General features: G+C 40.2%; 2 protein-coding genes across 4 annotated transcripts; one reads left to right on the top strand and one right to left on the bottom strand.

Moving 5' to 3' along the window:
- Positions 1 to 52: 52 nt before the first annotated feature.
- Positions 53 to 5,119, top strand: LOC117762605 (aromatase). 2 transcript variants are annotated; one of them, XM_034587036.1, is made up of 10 exons: positions 53 to 304; positions 1,141 to 1,336; positions 1,727 to 1,877; positions 1,970 to 2,124; positions 2,575 to 2,751; positions 2,866 to 2,980; positions 3,070 to 3,184; positions 3,279 to 3,441; positions 3,520 to 3,761; positions 4,276 to 5,119. In XM_034587036.1, the coding sequence occupies exons 2-10, from the start codon at positions 1,204 to 1,206 to the stop codon at positions 4,546 to 4,548; spliced, it is 1,524 nt and encodes a 507-aa protein (XP_034442927.1). In that variant the 5' UTR covers positions 53 to 304; positions 1,141 to 1,203; the 3' UTR covers positions 4,549 to 5,119. The 2 variants fall into 2 exon arrangements, with proteins under 2 accessions (XP_034442927.1, XP_034442926.1); XM_034587035.1 differs by lacking the exon at positions 53 to 304 and having other exon boundaries at positions 862 to 1,336; positions 4,276 to 4,637.
- Positions 5,120 to 6,452: 1,333 nt separating this feature from the next.
- ap4e1 (adaptor related protein complex 4 subunit epsilon 1) lies at positions 6,453 to 17,906 on the bottom strand. 2 transcript variants are annotated; one of them, XM_034587004.1, is made up of 22 exons: positions 17,800 to 17,906; positions 17,546 to 17,708; positions 15,314 to 15,385; positions 15,068 to 15,191; positions 14,781 to 14,854; positions 14,581 to 14,702; positions 14,307 to 14,466; positions 14,028 to 14,194; positions 13,607 to 13,680; positions 13,391 to 13,513; positions 13,179 to 13,288; positions 12,951 to 13,090; positions 12,392 to 12,504; positions 12,159 to 12,277; positions 10,934 to 11,236; positions 10,207 to 10,318; positions 9,979 to 10,117; positions 9,653 to 9,890; positions 8,573 to 9,127; positions 8,299 to 8,489; positions 7,661 to 7,821; positions 6,453 to 7,299 (listed from the first exon to the last, which is right to left on the bottom strand). In XM_034587004.1, exons 1-22 carry the CDS (start codon positions 17,832 to 17,834, stop codon positions 7,139 to 7,141), a joined length of 3,456 nt encoding a protein of 1,151 aa, XP_034442895.1. In that variant the 5' UTR covers positions 17,835 to 17,906; the 3' UTR covers positions 6,453 to 7,138. The 2 variants fall into 2 exon arrangements, with proteins under 2 accessions (XP_034442895.1, XP_034442896.1); XM_034587005.1 differs by lacking the exons at positions 17,546 to 17,708; positions 17,800 to 17,906 and having other exon boundaries at positions 15,068 to 15,189; positions 15,314 to 15,365.
- Between the last annotated feature and the right edge of the window lie 231 nt (positions 17,907 to 18,137).

Below are 18,137 nucleotides of genomic sequence, written 5' to 3' on the forward strand. Positions count from 1 at the left end.
TTCTGTTTTTCTCCTGAATTAAAAAAAGACACCTTTTTTGTTCTTGTTGAAGCTTCGAGACGTGAACTGTTATCTGGCCTGTTCCGTGTTGTGGTGTATAACACTACTTGTAACCCCCCCCGAGGAGGCAGCGTCTCTAAGCAACTGGTAAAGTGGAGGCTGAAGCGAGGATTTATAAACACTTGAATCCCACTGTGATTTATTTGGTAGGAGAAAGTTGATCATGTTTAAAACTGATCTGTGAGGCAGCGACGTCTCTTCAAACTGCTCTCTAACCTGTCGGGGGAAGCAACGGACAAGAGAAGTAAGTAGCACTGATCATTTCATATTCTATTAGTACAGAAATTATTATTACAGTTACTGCTTTTACACCACCGAGACTTTTTACTCAATTTGATAAAATTTGATTTCATGCAATGTGTTAATCGAGAGTTCACTCACCACTCAGCAATTCATACTTTCTGTTACATTTTTCATATTTTTATCCAGGAATTTAGTTTTGGGATGTGACTCAGTGATGTTCAGAGAGCTTAAGGGGGAAATGAATACTGTTTGTTGTTGATAGTAGAATTTTTGCTTAGGCATCTGAAAATAAAAAATAAAAATAATTGTCTACAGCAATATTCTCGACCAAAGAAATCGTCCGTCATTACCTTACTTTACCCACTCATGTGAATCCCTGACAACGTCACTGTGCTCATGTTTTCTAATGTTTAATCAAGTATGGTCTCCTGCTTGGATTTTAAAACATGCTTTACCACAATGGTGTAGAAGGAAAACGGGGAAATTATTTATGTGTGAATAATATGTATTAAATATGAGGATTGAATTTTATAAACTTACTATTACCTTAAAATACACTATTATAAACATTATGTAAACTATTGTACATGATGTTAGATCATTATGATCCATCATTATAACTATGCTATATTTAGAATCTGTTGATTCTGTAGTATCAGAACCGGATACAAACCACTGTGTCCTTCATTGTTAAGCTTCATGCGGGTGTGTTATGGTTTTAGCTTGTACCAGGGCTTTGTTGTATATGGTAACTGGGGGACAGAAGTATTACAAGGGATGAAAAGGAAGGTCGTCCTCAGATTCAGCTTCTTGTTTTGTGAACTGTGCTTGTTGAAGGAGACAGAAGCTGTGTGAGCATCGGTCAAACTCCATCTGCAGGCAGACTGACGACTCACAGGGATGCTGCCGCTGGAGACCCTCACCACCGGCCCCGTGGTGGTGGACACGGTGTCCGGAGTCACCGTTCTTCTTCTCCTTCTCCTGCTGCTGCTCTTTACAGCCTGGAGCCGAACAAACCCGTCACACATACCAGGTAGGATGAGATTTATTTTTTCCATAGATTTTTCATTATTGTGTCATGCACATTATCTGGTCGGCCTAAAACAACAAGACACCTTTATGTAGAAAAGGAGCAAGTACAGGAAAAGAAAGACAGAAACTAGAGTAGGAGCATCAATAACAATGTAAAAAAAAAAAATTTGAAACAAAGGGAGCCAACTTATACATATTCAAATAAAACAACCATTCAATTTTGAACAGACATTTCATGTAATATTGATTTTTGATCCATATTTTGTAATTCAGCTTCCTTCTGTGGATATACTTCAAAGGAAAACCTTCTCAATGACCCTGTTTTCAGACATGCTTAATTAATAACAGGAAGCTATTATGTTTTAATCACCAGCTTTTCCTTTTCTCCCAGGTCCTTCTTTCCTGGCAGGACTCGGCCCTATTCTCTCTTACTCCAGGTTCATCTGGACCGGGATTGGAACGGCGAGCAACTACTACAACAACAAATATGGCAGCATCGTGCGGGTGTGGATCAAAGGCGAGGAGACCCTCATTTTAAGCAGGCGAGTCCTTTTCAAATAAAACATCTTGGCACCCACAGTTTATCCAGTGAATCTTGTGATGAGGTCACGTCACAGTCTGGCTTCACTCGCAGGTCGTCAGCAGTGTATCACATTATGAAGAGCCCCCACTACACTGCCAGGTTTGGGAGCAAAACAGGGCTGCAGTGCATCGGGATGGAAGGGAGGGGCATCATTTTCAACAATGATGTCCCACTCTGGAGAAAATTGAGGACATACTTCTCTAAAGGTGAGTGATTACTGTAGACTGAGTGTTTGCCTGCCTTAATTCTTATTATATTATATTTATTTAACTTTATTATCTTATCTTATACTTTTCTATTTAATTATGTTTTTATGAATCCAGTAGTACTAGTTTTCTTATCATTCTGTATTTATATGAGATTTTATATAATTGTATAGATAGTACATCCTTTAAATTATCCATCATAATTTAAGCACACCAATTTATTTCATTCTTTTTTATTCATTACAACATATTTGATTTAGTTCATTTTAATATCTTTTTATTATAAAAATTTCGTATTATTTCTTAAATAATTAAAAGTTTTTGAAGCTGTCATGTTCCAAAATATAATATGTAATAAAAATAAATCAAGCTCCTGCAGACTCAAATCTGATAGTAGTGGAAACTCACGCAATTTGAATCATTGTAGTTATTTGTTATGTTTGTAAACAGCCCTGACAGGCCCCACCCTCCAGGGGACAGTGGCGATCTGTGTGAGCTCCACTGCCAAACACCTGGACGGCCTGCAGGACATGACCGACTCCTCCGGCCACGTGGACACTCTCAATCTGCTCCGAGCCATAGTGGTGGACATCTCCAACAGGGTTTTCCTCAGGGTGCCGCTCAATGGTCAGCTGCACGTTCAGCGTCTGTAAATCATGCACTCAAACTGTGTACAGTATTTCCTGCCTGTAAATAGTTTCCACTTCTTGCTCCTGAATGTTATTTTATTCATAATAACAGAGAAGGACTTGCTGATGAAAATCCAAAACTACTTTGAGACCTGGCAGACGGTTCTAATAAAGCCTGATATATTCTTCAAGATTGGATGGCTCTACAATAAGCACAAGAGAGCAGCGTAACATTCTCACACTCACCAGTGGAAACACAACATTAGTTTTTGTCATGTCTTCAACCTAAACTGTTTTGCTTGTTTTGTGCCACCAGTCAAGAGCTGCAGGATGTGATGGAAAGCCTCCTGGAAATGAAAAGACAGATTATTAATGAAAGTGAGAAGTTGGATGAGGATCTTGACTTTGCAACAGAGCTCATCTTTGCACAGGTCCCTCTCTCCCTCTCTCTACACTCACTGTGTCATGGAGTCACACTGTGTGTTTGCTGTGTCCGGATCACCTTCTTTTCTCTGTGTGCGACAGAACCACGGTGAGCTCTCAGCAGATAACGTCAGGCAGTGCGTGCTAGAGATGGTGATCGCAGGACCCGACACACTTTCCATCAGCCTCTTCTTCATGCTGATCCTGCTGAAACAAAACCCAGAGGTGGAGCTGAGGATAGTGGAGGAGATGAACACTGTCTCCAGTAAGAGCGTTTGACAAATTTCATCATGCGACGGCTAAATATTGAATTATTCCATCACTGCTGCTTTTTCACTTCCAGATGAAAAAGGGGCTGAAAACATTCACAGTCAGAGCTTGAACGTGCTGGAGAACTTCATCAACGAGTCTTTGAGGTTTCATCCTGTGGTTGATTTCACCATGAGAAAAGCTCTGGAGGATGACGTCATCGAAGGCACTAAAATCAGGAAGGGAACCAACATCATTCTCAACATGGGTCTCATGCACAAGACGGAATTCTTCCCCAAACCCAAAGAGTTCAGCCTGTCGAACTTTGACAAAACTGTAAGTTTCACATCTCTCTCTCTCTCTTATCAACATTATTAACTGTTGCTGCTATCATTAATAAATCTATAATTATCACTCTTATTGTTTTGATTATAACAACTAGTCTGTCAGAGCTGAAACATCATGGTTACACATCTGTTCCTGGTCTCTCTCCCTTCTCTCTCCCCCTATCTCTCTCTCTTCTCTCCTCTCTCCTCCCCATTTCCGTCTGCTTACCCAAACCGGTCGGGGCAGATGGCCGCCCACACTGTTTGGTTCTGTCAGAGGTTTCTTCCAGTAAATGAGGGAGTTTTTTCTCTCCACAGTCACCAGAGCTCTGCTCATTGTGGAAACTGTTGGGTTTCTCTATGAATTTTAAGGTCTCAACTTTACTATGTAAAGTGCCTTGAGATAATGTATATTTTGATTTGGGGCCATACAAATAAAATTTAATTAAATTGAATTGAAGAATATGTGGATCTGAAATAACAAACTACAACACATTTAAGTCTTTACCTCCTCTGTTTGGCAGGTGCCCAGTCGTTTCTTTCAGCCCTTCGGCTGCGGGCCTCGCTCCTGTGTGGGCAAACGCATCTCCATGGTGATGATGAAGGCCATCCTGATCACCCTGTTGTCTCGGTACACAGTGTGTCCTCGTCATGGCTGCACCCTCAGCAGCATCAGGCAGACCAACAACCTGTCACAGCATCCGGTGGAGGACGAGCACAGCCTGGCCATGCGCTTCATCCCTCGGACCACGCATATCGACGACAATAGTGAAGGAGTTGGTCCTGCTGAGCTGTGAATGTGCTCTTAAACACCAGTCCTGTGTATTTCTATATGTTCTTAGATCACTACATTTGTGAGTCACAACAGATATTTTATCTACTTTGATCTAACTGAGACAAATCTTTAAGAAAACATAGGTCGTGCTAAAGGTACACATAATTAATAGAGGTACAAAGTTATAAATACTTTTAAAAAGTGAAAATGTTTTTATATTTTGTGTAAGCTTTAAGTTACGATAATCAAATAAATACTAAAGTTAAATACCTGTTCTCTTGAAGCAAATATTAATGTAAGAGAGAAAAGGCTGTAAGAAAAATATTTGCACTTTTAATAATATCCTTCTTTTCCTCAAGTTCAGCATATTAAAGTCTGTATTGAATGAACAATCATGGACTCAAAGTCGAGGACATTTACATGTGTTGAATTTATTCAGAAGTTAGTAGAACATAGTGACAGGCACTAAGAAAAAAGGATTTCCTCTTTCTGTACCACAGGCACAAATCAAACACACCATCATGGCATTAGAACATAAGGCGTTGGGTTAAAGTTGAGATTTACACGTCTCGTTTTGTTTCAGATCAGGACACAGGCAAAAAAAAAAAGAAAAAGGTCAACTCTCCCTTCAGATTAAATTAAATAAAAACAGTTTTCAAACTGGAAACCAAATCCGGCACAGCGCAATCAAAACAGTACATGAAGCACGAGTTTTTTTGTTTTGTTTGTGTGAAATCAATATAAAATATTTTCTGTAAGAATATAAATCCAATAAATATGTTCTCAATACTGCTTTGATAGAAAAATATAATAATAAAAAAAACACTAAATTCCACCTCTCACCGAAACTGACAAACCAGAAATACGATCCTATAAGAAGGGAGCATCTACAAAACATCACCACAATGATAAATGGAGAAGATGATGATCCTCACTGCTACTTTTAAGACAAAATACGCATCACAGATGTAAGAATCAAATGTAACTGCTGCAGTTGGAGGTTAGAGGAGACATAACGTCGTCTTTCAGACAAACAACAATGTAAACATCTATTTGCTTTGAGGAAACTTCAGGTACTGGAACACGTTTTCCTTGACAACAAACTGTAAATATTAGTTTGCTGGCATAATATTTGAAAGAGTCGTAAAATCCTTTGTCTAAGTCCTTACAAGATATTTAAATATTTCCACTGTGGTTCTTCCAAAACACCTGATACATAACATCAGTAAATACAACTTTAGGATTTTTATTCTTTCATTTGAATCTGTATTGCTTGAATATGTGTTGACGAGAAAGTAGAAAATGTGTTAAGTTAATGACAGCAGTGAAATGTTTTCAGTTACAGTACTAAATGACAAATTCATCCTTTAAGTCTTTGTCTTCTTTAAATCCAAATGAGCGTCGCTGTCATGCTGCCTCTCTCACTATGTAGCATATGGACCCAAGGCACAGATATTAGTTCATGAGTTTTCCCTTAAGACACGACAGAAATTTCAAACTTAATATTCATTTCACAATGTTTTGACCATTAAAGGTTTCAAGTCAATTTGGAGCCCTGTCATCATCCTATATGACCCAGTTCAGACCTGGTATTCACATCCATCCTTTAGAGATCCGATCACAAGTGGACAGCGTTAAGTTCACCGGCTCACTCCTGGAATTAAAACGTGTCCAGAATATGTCTCCGGTGACCACTTGTGATTGGATCTCACTTCCCGGCTAAATACCCAAATAAGTACAACTGTCATTTCTGTTCACAGAGACCAAATTATGTTGTTTTTACCCAGTCTGAGTTTACAGACGTGTCCAATGACGATGTTTGTGTGAATGTGTCGGCATGAGCGAGCAGGAGAGAGCGAGAGAGAGAGAGAACGAGAAGAGTGAGGAGGAGCTGAATAATTCTTCTGTGGCTGTCTTGAGGAGAGATTTGACCAATTTAAGAAAAGTATCAATCATTATGCAGTGATCAGTGTTGATATTGAGGCGGTGGCCACAAACAAATCAACGTATGGTCACTGAGAAGCGTAAAAATAGATATGACATTATAAAACTGCAGCGGGTCAGAGACGTCAGCTGAGTAAGCAGTCGTTTGATGTGGCCCAGGACACATTTGCGTTCACACAGTGAAAAGAATTTGGCCACGTGTCCCAGACCAGCTCCTAATGTGGTCTTAGTGATCGGAGCTCAGGACACATTCAGGACACAATTGGATGAGTTCAGTCCTGAACTTAGAGCTGACCCCTGGTGATCAGATCACTCAGGGCGGATGTGAACACCAGATCTGAACAGGGTTTTAAGACTTAAGTATTATTCCGAAACACACAGGGTTACACAAACTCTTTTAGCCCTGAAGTTATTCCCAGTCATGACTTTCCAACAGTTGAGATCCTCTTCTACCAATAAAATTCAAAAATCCAAGGACAATCAATACCAAATCTTCCAAAGTAACTCATAGTGGAGGAGATAAATAAATGGTTAACACTGTGATGTAAAGATGACAACATCAGATGTCTCATTCTCTGTTCTGCACCGTGTACGTCTGTGTTCCTCCCTTTTCAAGTGGTTGAGGTTCTGGTTGCTCAGTGGTGTCAATGGATTGGTGCAGTTGGGGCTCAGTCCACCTGCAGAGCTCTCTGACAGTGGTAGATCAGGCAGTCGGGCAGGTCAGGCACCGGAGAGCGCAACCACACCGCCAGCACACCGGCGTGGACACGGCAATGCATCAGACACGGCTGATCCTGGAGGAGCTGACAAGCTAGAATACCTTCCATCCCTGTGAGCCAAGTGAAAAAGGTTACTGAACAACTATATCAAATACTCAAGAAACACAGTGTAGGAGACAGAGACAAAGAAAGAGACTCAAGGGTACATGCACGCTTAAACATGTATGTAAATAAATATACTTTTAGAAAGTGCTCTAATTATATGTTGCATTAGTTTGCCTGACAAACCTGTTAACCAGCAAGAACCATTATTAACAACGAATCTTGTTGCATCTTGATGTATTGTGTGACCTTATATATGCTGTGTATATATTTATCAACGTGTTTTTTACAAATTCTAGAAGTGGTTAAAAACTTATAAAGTTGAGATCAATGAGAGAAGTGAGAGATAAATTATAAATGTCTTTTCACCTATGACTTCCACGACACCAAGCTGAAGTTTCCTCTTCAGTACATTCAGAGTGGCTGTGAGAGGCTCTTCACCGTCACTGATCAGGGTCAGATTCTGCTTTGTGTCGTGACAGAAGTCGAGCCACATTGTGCCATACTCCTCTGTGGACACCGTCAAGGGTCTGCAGGAAAGATGAAAGTAAAGTCAGCAACGAATGGTCTCTGCACTGGAATGTCACTCAGTAGAGTCAATCCAACCTCATAGCTAAGCCAACAGAACCATTTAGATCATGGAATCATAATCGATAAAAAGAAAAAACTAATTGAAGCCTAACCCCCAATGAAACCACATTCAAATCTGCTAGAGCAAGATTTTTTAGATCGGCACCGATTAAAAATTCTAAAAAATATCAGTCCATCTAAATATCCATGCATGAATACTTGGCAAGTCTGTGATAATGCCACGAAAAACTATCTCATAATGTGAAAGAATGTGAATCGGCCCCCTGATCCAGATTCACACAGAATCTTAATGGTTTTTTTCTTGGCCCTTTTCCCATCCTTTAAAGTTTTGTTGAAATCAGTTCAGCGGTTTTTGCATAATCCTGCTCGTAAACAAACAACAAACAGACAGGGGAGAAAAAACATAAATGTGTCACCTGATGAAGGAGGTCAGAGGGAGTTTGTATGAGAACTGCAGTGTCTGAGGCGTCCCATCACACAACTGGTAAGAAACCATCCCGACTACTTCAACATGAACCGAAGGCCTCTTCACAGTCAGGGAATACTGGTACACTGCTACACTGTGGCTACTCACATCCACCTCTGGACGGTCAGACACACAGGATACCTGAAAATAAAATGGCCTTTAATATGAAAGACTGTTAAAGAGAGCATCAGACTTCATTCGTCATTTTTAGCTCAGTATATCACCTCTAGTTGTTCTGAGTGAAGATCCAGTAGTATCTGTTGAATGGCAGAGGAGTTGGAAATGAAAATGACAAACACCAAGGAATCCTCCTTCTGCACATGACAGGCTGAGAGCTCCAGACTTTGGTTTGTGCACAGAGGAGTGATTTCTGAGTGGCCGAGTTCACAGAGCTCTGCAGGCAGATGAGAACTGAGACAGGAGTCTTCAGGTCTGTCTGGGTCTTCATGTGGAGCAGGATCAGCAGCTACTAAACCTTCATCCTCACTAAGGGAGGGGTTACTTTCCTTTACGTCACTGTCGGTTAACTTAGCCTCGACATCACAGGTGCCATTAGCAGTCGCAGTGAGGCCCGGTGAGAGTTCTGATGTGATTGTGGACGAGGAAACACTCGGCTCTGAGGTGATGTTAGAGTCCAGTAGGTCGTCACACAGCAGGTTGTCCACGGTGCTGGGAGAAGAGGCGAGGGAGCTGGGTGTTTGCTCAGTGGCGCTCGAGGAGGAGCCCTGAACTTTGTTTTTTCTTCTGAATCGATTGGCTGTCGGCTCAGGTTTTCCCATCTGTGAGAGGAAAACAAGGTCAATTTTCAACAGTCAAAACATTGCAATAGCATCCAATTAGCCAAGATGTACAGGCCAAGCAGATCTAATGTAAAGCCAAAGTGATGAATCAAAAATGTTCTTATTTTTTACTTCTGAGAGAAACTTAAATATCTCTGGATTTTATACTTTTGTTCTGTTAAAAGCAATTTAAATAAGTCACTTCAGCCTCTGAGAAGCTACGATTGAGGAAATAAATATTTTTCACTATTTTCTGACATCATCTGTAACTGCAGGATTAATCAATGAATCGAGAAAGTAATTTGCAGGGTCCATCACATGTACTTAACTTTTTTAACCTGTTACTTTCTTTAGATCTTTATCAGATTGAGTATGAATTTTCCCTGCTGAAGGTCTGAGAACTATCGGGTTAATAATGTGAGTTCTTGTAATGGAGTGTGTGTGGAATACTCTGCTTTGACTTTTTAACCCATCTCCACATTGTGCAGCTCTGCTTCAAACAGACAAAGAATGTAAAACGCTCACCAGACACATGGGGCTTTGGGAGCTGAGGCCGAAAAACAGGGACGAAGCCAGCTGCTGTTTATCTTGTTCGGGATCAGGGGTTGGAGTCTGGCTGTGTGAGCTCTCAGCCCCCGCCTGCTGGCTGGGTGACCGGAGGGGACTGGGTACCTCCACCTGGGCAACCTCCTCCACAGATTCCCTCAGGTACCCGTCCCTCCCCCACACACGCTTCACTCCGTCCAACTTCAGAGTTGTAGGGCTGAAGCAAAAAGGGAGACCAGATCAGTGTGAGTTCAAAACAATTAACAAGCACATAATTCAGAGGTATGCACAGTGTGTCCGCATACCCTCCTTTGTGGGAGAGCTCGGTACTGTCACCCGACAGACCAGAGCTTATGGACAACAGCGTGGGAGACTGTCTGTCAGCGATGCTGCAGGAGGCCATGCTGATGGGCAGGGACAGGCCGTACGGCTCCAGGCTCAACGCTGAGACAAACAAGTCAGAACAATTCAAAACAAGGCAGTTCACATTGTGCAAAACATGCAATGATCTGATCGCTTTCAACTGTTTTTACCTTTTGCCTGAGCTAGCTCCTCCTGCCGTTGATGGGGAGGCTTGTATGGAGCAGCGCCAGCAGCCAACGCCTCCGACACAAACCCATCCAGAAACGAAAGCGAGGAATCCACCTTGGAAACAAAACAGCAACACAACAGCAAGTCTAAACTTCTCCTTTGATCAGGAGGAAAGGTCGTTTGGCAAAGTTCTGCAGGATTTCAATCAAAGATGTCAATGTGAGTGTTTGCAAGTACACACCTATATCATTTAACACTTTCTTTTGCCATGACAGAAAAAAATCACATTACTTTTGTATGTATTAAAAGTTATTGTTACTCTCTTCCCAGCTGAACGATACTGAACACAGTTGTGTCTCAGACATGCTAAGACAGCTGCACTGAAACGGCTGAATTAATGATCCCTATTATCATGGTTAAATACCTTCATTATTCTAATTGAGTGTGTGTCATGGAGGGCAAGTGGAAGCAGGTTTCTTTTTCCACAATCACATAGTGAGAGTTTACTCTGCCAGGAGAGAGTGCCACAAGAAACCTCAAATGGATGATAATCTGCTGTGGTTACCAGAGTCAAATCATTTACTGGTGTTTGTGGACATTTAAAATCAAATTAAATGTCTTTGTATTATCTCTAGAACCAATTCTATGAATACTTGAAAACATTGCAATCATAAAATCCACACACTTAAACATCATTAGAGTAATTCTGCAGCCCTTCATGTATGCTACCTCTTGAGGCTCCAGGCCAGCGTCTCGAGGTAGCACCCTGGCTCGTAGTTCAGAGTCTTGGCTGAGGTGCTGCAGCTCCTGAGCCCTCTGTCTCAGCACTGTGTCCATTGAGCTGATGTATGTTTCAGAAACCTGCTGAGCGACAGCAACACTTGCTCCGCCCTCGCAGAGCTTGGTCATTGCCATGAGGACCCAGCTCTTGGTTTCGCTGCTGGTTTGCTTCATATCCAACAGCCTCTCCAGAAGTCGCAGGACTGTGGCTGGTTCAAGTTCCTCCATCAAGTGAGAGTATTCACCGAGGACCTGAGGAGGACAGAGGGGGCGAAGTCTGAGGGAGGGTTTTACAGGTAAAGAGGAGAACTGCCTTGTGTCTTACAAGTAACAGTGTTCCTGCAGGTTTCAACTATTTAAATTTCAGACTTTTTAAGACAATAATTAATGAAATTTAACACATATGTCAAGTACAACAGATTATCCGGAAAATCAGAGTCCCAGAATTAATAATTGAAGATAAAATTAAGTAGCCTCGTAGACAATAACCCTCAAAACGCCATGTTGTCTCACAAACTACAGACAGAGACAGTAGGTATTCATATTCTTTCTCACAGCTAAGGAATGTGTACTGACATACATTCTGACCAGGGTGTTTGTAGTTATCAGTTATCAGTTTACAGAGAATTACAACAAAAATACACATTACAAACTACACATGCCACCAAAACACTCTGATTAAAAATGTTTTTAAGTGCATCAGAACCTTCAGTATAAGATCACTGAGCTCTCCTCAACGGGCACTTCTCTCATTCTAAGAGTCCTGACTCTGGCATGACTTTTATCATATTGATCTCTAAACTATTCAAATGATCTGCCAGAGGAACTTTGGCATTGAGCTTTACTAATGTTGCTTCTAAATGGACTATTCCTATATTTATTTCCTGCAGTTATGATAATCCCGCCCAATGTCAGCTGGAATTAGCTCCAGCCCCCATGACCAAAAAAGGATAAGTGATATAGATAAAGGATGGATAGATATGCTAACTGGCATTAATTGAAATGTATAATGTATTCCTATCTATGCTTTTATTTCAATATTCTTCCTTTTTTCATCTGCAAATTAAGTAATTAGTGGGGTGTGCTAAATCAAATACTCATACTAATATTTCCTTCTTGCTCTCATTATTATTATATAAGACTTATACAAAGTGCTCAATATAACAGCACTCACCCAGCTGATGACTTGGAGGAAGCGCTGTGGCAGCTTGCCAGGTTCTCCTCGCAGCAGAGAGACATACGAATCCACAGCAAACACCCTCAGCTTCCTGTCCTCCTCCACACTGTCAAATCCTGGGCCATTAAAGAGACGTTAAGCATTAAAATCAAATCAATATCAGGATCCAATTACTGAACAGCTATGTCACAACTCAGGGAACACCGCAGATTAGGTTGTGGTTATCTCACCCTCTGACAGCAGCTTAAGGAAACTGTTTGGGATGTCAGGCTGCATCATGTCTCCACCCACTGAGAACACTGTGTTCATGGTCTCGATGAACCATTCATTGTCCGGTGCATATGTATAATGTTTATAGGAAATATCAACACAAGTAATAGAAAAAAAACAAGGTATCTTAAAAAATAAATCAGTGTGTTATTTAAGAACTGGATTATTGATTTCAATATTGCCATATTTGGCAGAAAAAGATAATGGACTTTGGACTGTGTTGAAATCTGATGAAGAAGCAACAAGGAAGTATAAAAATGTAAAGAAATTACCACTGCAACACCATGATAAAGTTACCAGAGTAATAATTAATAATGATCAGAAACAGGATGTGGATTTACAGACATTTATAATGATATATAAGATGTAGTTGTTGGAGATATAAGTATAATTTATAATAACTATTACAGCAGGTATGGTGGTTTGTTAATAGCTGTTATTTCAATATTTAGATCAATGTATTTCTATAACTATGGTCATTTTTTTAAAAGAGTATATATTTGACACTGAGAAGGATATTTTTCTGCCAGTTCTGCCACCTTCCCCACCAGGTCAATAGCAGTGTAGTCATCTGTACTGACGCGCAGAAACTCCAGCATCTTGTCCACAATGACCATGACGTTCTGGGCGTTAGTGATCCGAAAGAGCAACTCCACTGTCTGCAAGATAACACATGACGCACCAACTCCTGTAACCCCATAAAGTCTGTAACGCCAAAATCCAGACTACGCCAACTGTTTGTCTCACCTCACGCTTGATGATGAGGTCAGGGTGATCGAGACACTCTATGATGGTCATCTGATGCTGCAGGGCCAGTTTAGGGTCCTGTTGGACCACGTAGGTGAGAGCCTTCAAGCCTAAAATAACAGCAGATAAATAAGAGCTTATATATAACATCTTGATTCTCGGTGGAGTCCAACTAATTGCATTATATATACTTTGTTTCCTTCTAAACTTACCAAGATATTTCAGATTTATCTTCTGTGACAGAACAAAGTTGCCGATGCACTTTGCAGCTTTTTCCAAAAGGTCCGATTTGGGATGAATTGTGTAAACACATTTTACACACTCAAATAATATTGCTGGAAGTAAAGAGAGAAGAATGTAAGTGGCTACTGGAACTAATCAAACGATTGCAAACACATGTATTAGACGTTGCTCTCAATGTGACTCACCATAGGTAATGTTGTGGTTCATCTCTGCTCTTTGTAAAGACTCATCGAGGATTTCATACATGATCTCACTGGTGCTGTGAACAAAGAGCAGACAGAATTTATTATCAGGGCAAAACCACACAAAAGCATCTGAATACAGAATAAGTAATAATTACCCAGCATTCCCCACAGAGTTAATTAGATATATGGCAGTAACAGGTGCACACAGGTCACTCTCACGCACAACAGATTCTGACAGGTACACAGACTAAAGAATGAAAGAACTGCTTTGATGCTGCAGCTGAAACGATGAGGTCAGACTGTCTGCGTGGATGGTAAAAATGTGTGAAAAAATGTCAGTTCATGATAAAAATGTGGTGGGACAAATTAGAAAATGGTGGACTAACACAGTCTAGATAATAAATGAAAAACTCTAAATTACCTCTGGTCATTTTTTCCAAGTAAGGACAATATTCTGAGAAGCTGGATTTGAAGCCACGGAGCAGGAACGCTGTGATAGTTAAAATCTATAGGCAGCTTTCCTCCCACCACCTGCTTTAATATGGTGACAAAACTCGCTGTCAAGTCCTTGTAACCGTCTGGATTCTCCTGAAACAACAAAAAGTACGTCACATGAGAAGACTGCACGATGTCTGTATAATGTTTCTTTTTTTTTTTAAGTAGTTAATTTGGGCAAGTCAAGTCCAGAAAATCAAACTACCTGGATCATCTGTAAGTAGATGTGCAGTGAAGCTGTCATCACACCGGGATCCTTGTCGCACAGAGCTTTGCGAAACTTGTTGTGGATGTGTTGAACTTGATTCGGTGCTATTAGGTAGAATTTGTAAAGTGCCAGCACCGCTTTTCGTCGAATGATTTCTCTACAAATACATTATGAGAAATGGTTAAAAATCATATTATTCAAGCAAATCTTTCATTAACCATACAAACAAACAAGTAAGTAATTGAACTGGAAGCCAATAAGCATTTCTTACTTTGGGTGATTGAGTTTCTCCTCCACCAGAGGAAGGATTGCAGGTATCATATCTTTGGGAAACATTTGGCTGACGACAGTTAGAGCCATGCACACTTCAATAAGGTTTGTGCTCTGGAGGTCCTGCAAACACAAAATACGTCATCATCATCTCTTAGACTTGGACTGAAGATGACGAATGCTGTAAAAACTCACACCCACCTTTAATACAGTGTTCACAAGAAGAAGCAGCAGCTCATGATTTTCATTCAGAAACAAGGACACAGCGAGGTAACCTGCAAAATAACACACAACTACTTTTGACTGTGGCAGCGGAGGAAGATTCAGTGGAGTTTTTTTTTTTTTCCATATTTGGATCAATAAAGTTGTGTGATGACACATGAAGAAGGCTGATCGTGTTGTTTGTGAGACTGAGTGAGTAATGCAGATCGATGGGTAACGATTCTAAGCAATGACTATGCTTTTCAGCTTAATACAGACAAACATACCGACTCTTTTCTCCAGAGCAGTCCCTTGTTGAGCCAGTTTGATGGCATGAATGTAGCTGAAAGAAGCTTCATAACCCAGACTTTCACAGTAGATCGCTCTCACCATCAGCTCCTTCATCTGCCTCTGAATCACAATATGACCCAAGGAAGAAGTAAACACATAAATAGTTTCAGGCATCATTTGACTGATTTGAATGATCTAGTTTCTTGTGCAAAAACCAAACAGGAAAATCTGAAGAACCGTACCATGGTGGTGTTGGGGGAGGACACCTGTTCTTTGATAGACACTAGTTCACGCTGGATAAGTTTCTCCTCCTCCTGAACGAGAGAAACACACAACACACAAGGTTGTTAGAACTAATGTCTAAAGAAAACTGAGCATGTTAGGTTATAGAAACATTCTTCAGCTTGTTAACGTATCAGGGTGTTAGTGGAAATGCCCCTTGTGACCTTTCAGAATATTTCAAGGTGGGAAAGATAAAAAAAAAAAAACAGAGTAAGTCAAACAAACTTATAAAACGTCCTCATGGATTTAATACAGTTGATGATGATTTTCTGTATGCTGGTGCCAAGCCATAGAAATGAGCTGCCTTGTGTCAAACATTACAGCCTTCAAGGCAAAAATTTAAGACTAAATCTAGATTCATGAACTTAATGCAAATATGTAAATGTAATGTTTTTATAATTTTTAAGTCAAACATTGAACCTCTGTCAGCACCTCTATCAAGGCTGGTGTACAGGGAAATACAAAAGGCAACAGGAGATAAGGTCAGGAATGTATTGTTCTAGCCATGACAAGATCTGGTATGTTATGTTATATAACAAATATATTAGGGCAATCATGTTTCTACAAATCCACAATGTGACTTTAAATATTACGGTCATGACAGTTTTTTAGCACTGATGGCCATTTCATATACTGTAGTCTTGATTTGTACAGATCAACAGATCATTGACTGTGTTTCCTGACAACTATGTACATTTTCAAATTCCTCTTTAAAAAGAAGAGGCTATATGCTATCAAGTGTGATATAACAACCGTTACAATTCAGACTGTACCACACTAAGGCAATATTGTCAAATTTATTTCACAACTTCTTCACCAGTCAACTGGGAACAAACAATGGATGTATTATCACACCATAGAACAAACTGACACAGTACAATTCTGCCCTCTAGTGACTCATCTTTAAACTTCTTTTTACTGCCCTCTCTCTCACGTCAAATAGCAGGTGCTGTAATATTTACAATGAGTCACGACTAATTTGTACTTGTGAAATTATCATTTCACAGCTTGTAGTTGTACCTCACGTTGTGTCACTGCGGTCAAGTGGTCCGTCGTTTGTGAATAAAGGGTCAGGCCGGCCTCACTTAGAAAAATTGATGCACATCTTACGGTAAATTTCCTTGGAGTGGGGGGTCACCATGAACAAGAGTGAGGTGAAATATATACGCGTCACCTCTCAAGGATGACAAAATATATGTATTTGATATAATCAAGTTTTAATGCCATAATGAAAAAGTACCTTTTCCTTTATTTTCTCAGAGATTCTACAGTAAAATCTTCTAAAACGTGACACACAGACAATGTGGGTCACTATGAACAAGAGTGAGGTGAAATGTCTTTGTCACCTCTTAAGGAATTATTTTAAATAGTTTTTGATTAGAGCAAGTTTTGAATGCCATAATGAAAATTAAGCTGACTTTCCCTTTCATTTTCAAAGTAAAATCACTTGACACTTGACACACAGAAAGTGGGAGACACCATGAAAAAGAGTGAGGTGAAATATCTGTGTCACCTCCCAAGGATTTGTTTTTAATCATATTTAATAAGAGCAGGTTATAAGTGCCATAATGAAAAAGTAGCAAACTTTGACTATAATTTTCTCAAACATTCTACAGCAAATTCCTCTGTCCCTTGACTCACAGACAGTGGGAGACACCATGAACAAGAGTGAGGTGAAATATCTGTGTCACCTCTGTATAATATTCCATTTTCGCATTCTTTGTGTGTTTGTGTATGTGTAAAAAGATGTTGCAGCTGTAAAAATCATTTGTACATGTGTTAAAACGTTTTGTGCAAACAGATACAGTTTGTACACATGTAATAAAAGCTGTAGAAATACTGTAGGCATTTAAACGTGTTATAGATATCATTTGTTCATTGTAAATTTATAGTTTGTGTGTGTGTGTATAATACAAGTTTGTGCCAGAATATTTTCAGAGTCTGTTGACAGCTTGACTCGTAATGACGTGGATGTCTGAGCTTTATAAAACAGACCAATCACTGGTTACTTCAGCTGAACATCCTCATAGTAACAACAGCAGAAACTAGGAGCTCAGATATCTTCTGGATATTTACAGAACATAAACACACCTTCTGCAGTTAGCATGGTCGTGTTAGCCAAAGCGTATGATCAGAAGCTGTCAGAGACTCGTGTTGCTCCTCTGAGCTGCAGCTGTAACTAACACACTCACATGTTTGGACGTCAGCTCGGTGATTCCTCTGATGAGGTTTCCCAGTTTGGAGGAGGAGGAGAGTTTAGCAGATCCTGGCTGAGAGTCCAGAGACAGGAGGCTGGGCAGAGCTGTCAGGGTCTTCTCCACAACGTCGCTCATCTTGGCAGCGGGTTTGTCTGTCCTACAACACAACCATCAAATCACCTCTTTATCCCGGGGACTCTCTCCCACATAGAGACACTCACTGTCGGCTGTGACGCCTTTAAACAGACCAGGAGAGAGGAGCGCTGCGCCGACTGTCCGCCATTGTTTTGATTCAGCAGTGCAGCCAGGGCTTGTTCACGACGTCACTTCCGCTTGAATTTGAAAAACTTTATTAAAAAAGCCTAAACACAAACTGCAGCAGTAAAGAGTCATAGTAAATTGTGAAAGATAAAATAAACAATATGTAAAATATATAATACTAAGAATGAGTCCCTTGTTTAACTTTACACTAAACTACAATAAACTAAACAGTAATAATAAAATAAAATATTTACAATGAATATGAAATTACAGCCATTAGACATGAAAAGGAGGAGTACATTACACACACACACTCACTCAGGCA

This window comes from Hippoglossus hippoglossus, chromosome 6 (assembly GCF_009819705.1).
Source record: "Hippoglossus hippoglossus isolate fHipHip1 chromosome 6, fHipHip1.pri, whole genome shotgun sequence".
Lineage (NCBI taxonomy): Eukaryota > Metazoa > Chordata > Actinopteri > Pleuronectiformes > Pleuronectidae > Hippoglossus > Hippoglossus hippoglossus.

Bases quoted from the DNA above. Each gene is read 5' to 3' on its own strand.
- LOC117762605 (XM_034587036.1), top strand. From the start codon at position 1,204: ATGCTGCCGCTGGAGACCCTCACCACCGGCCCCGTGGTGGTGGACACG. The intron at 2,752-2,865 runs GTCAGCTGCACG...TCATAATAACAG, and splicing joins CCTCAGGGTGCCGCTCAATG to AGAAGGACTTGCTGATGAAA. The intron at 2,981-3,069 runs GTAACATTCTCA...TTGTGCCACCAG, and splicing joins AATAAGCACAAGAGAGCAGC to TCAAGAGCTGCAGGATGTGA.
- ap4e1 (XM_034587004.1), bottom strand. From the start codon at position 17,834: ATGGCGGACAGTCGGCGCAGCGCTCCTCTCTCCTG. The intron at 12,505-12,950 runs ATATCCTTCTCA...TAAACATTATAC, and splicing joins GTGGCAGAACTGGCAGAAAA to ATATGCACCGGACAATGAAT. The intron at 10,319-10,933 runs GTAGCATACATG...TTTGTTTCCAAG, and splicing joins CTGGCCTGGAGCCTCAAGAG to GTGGATTCCTCGCTTTCGTT.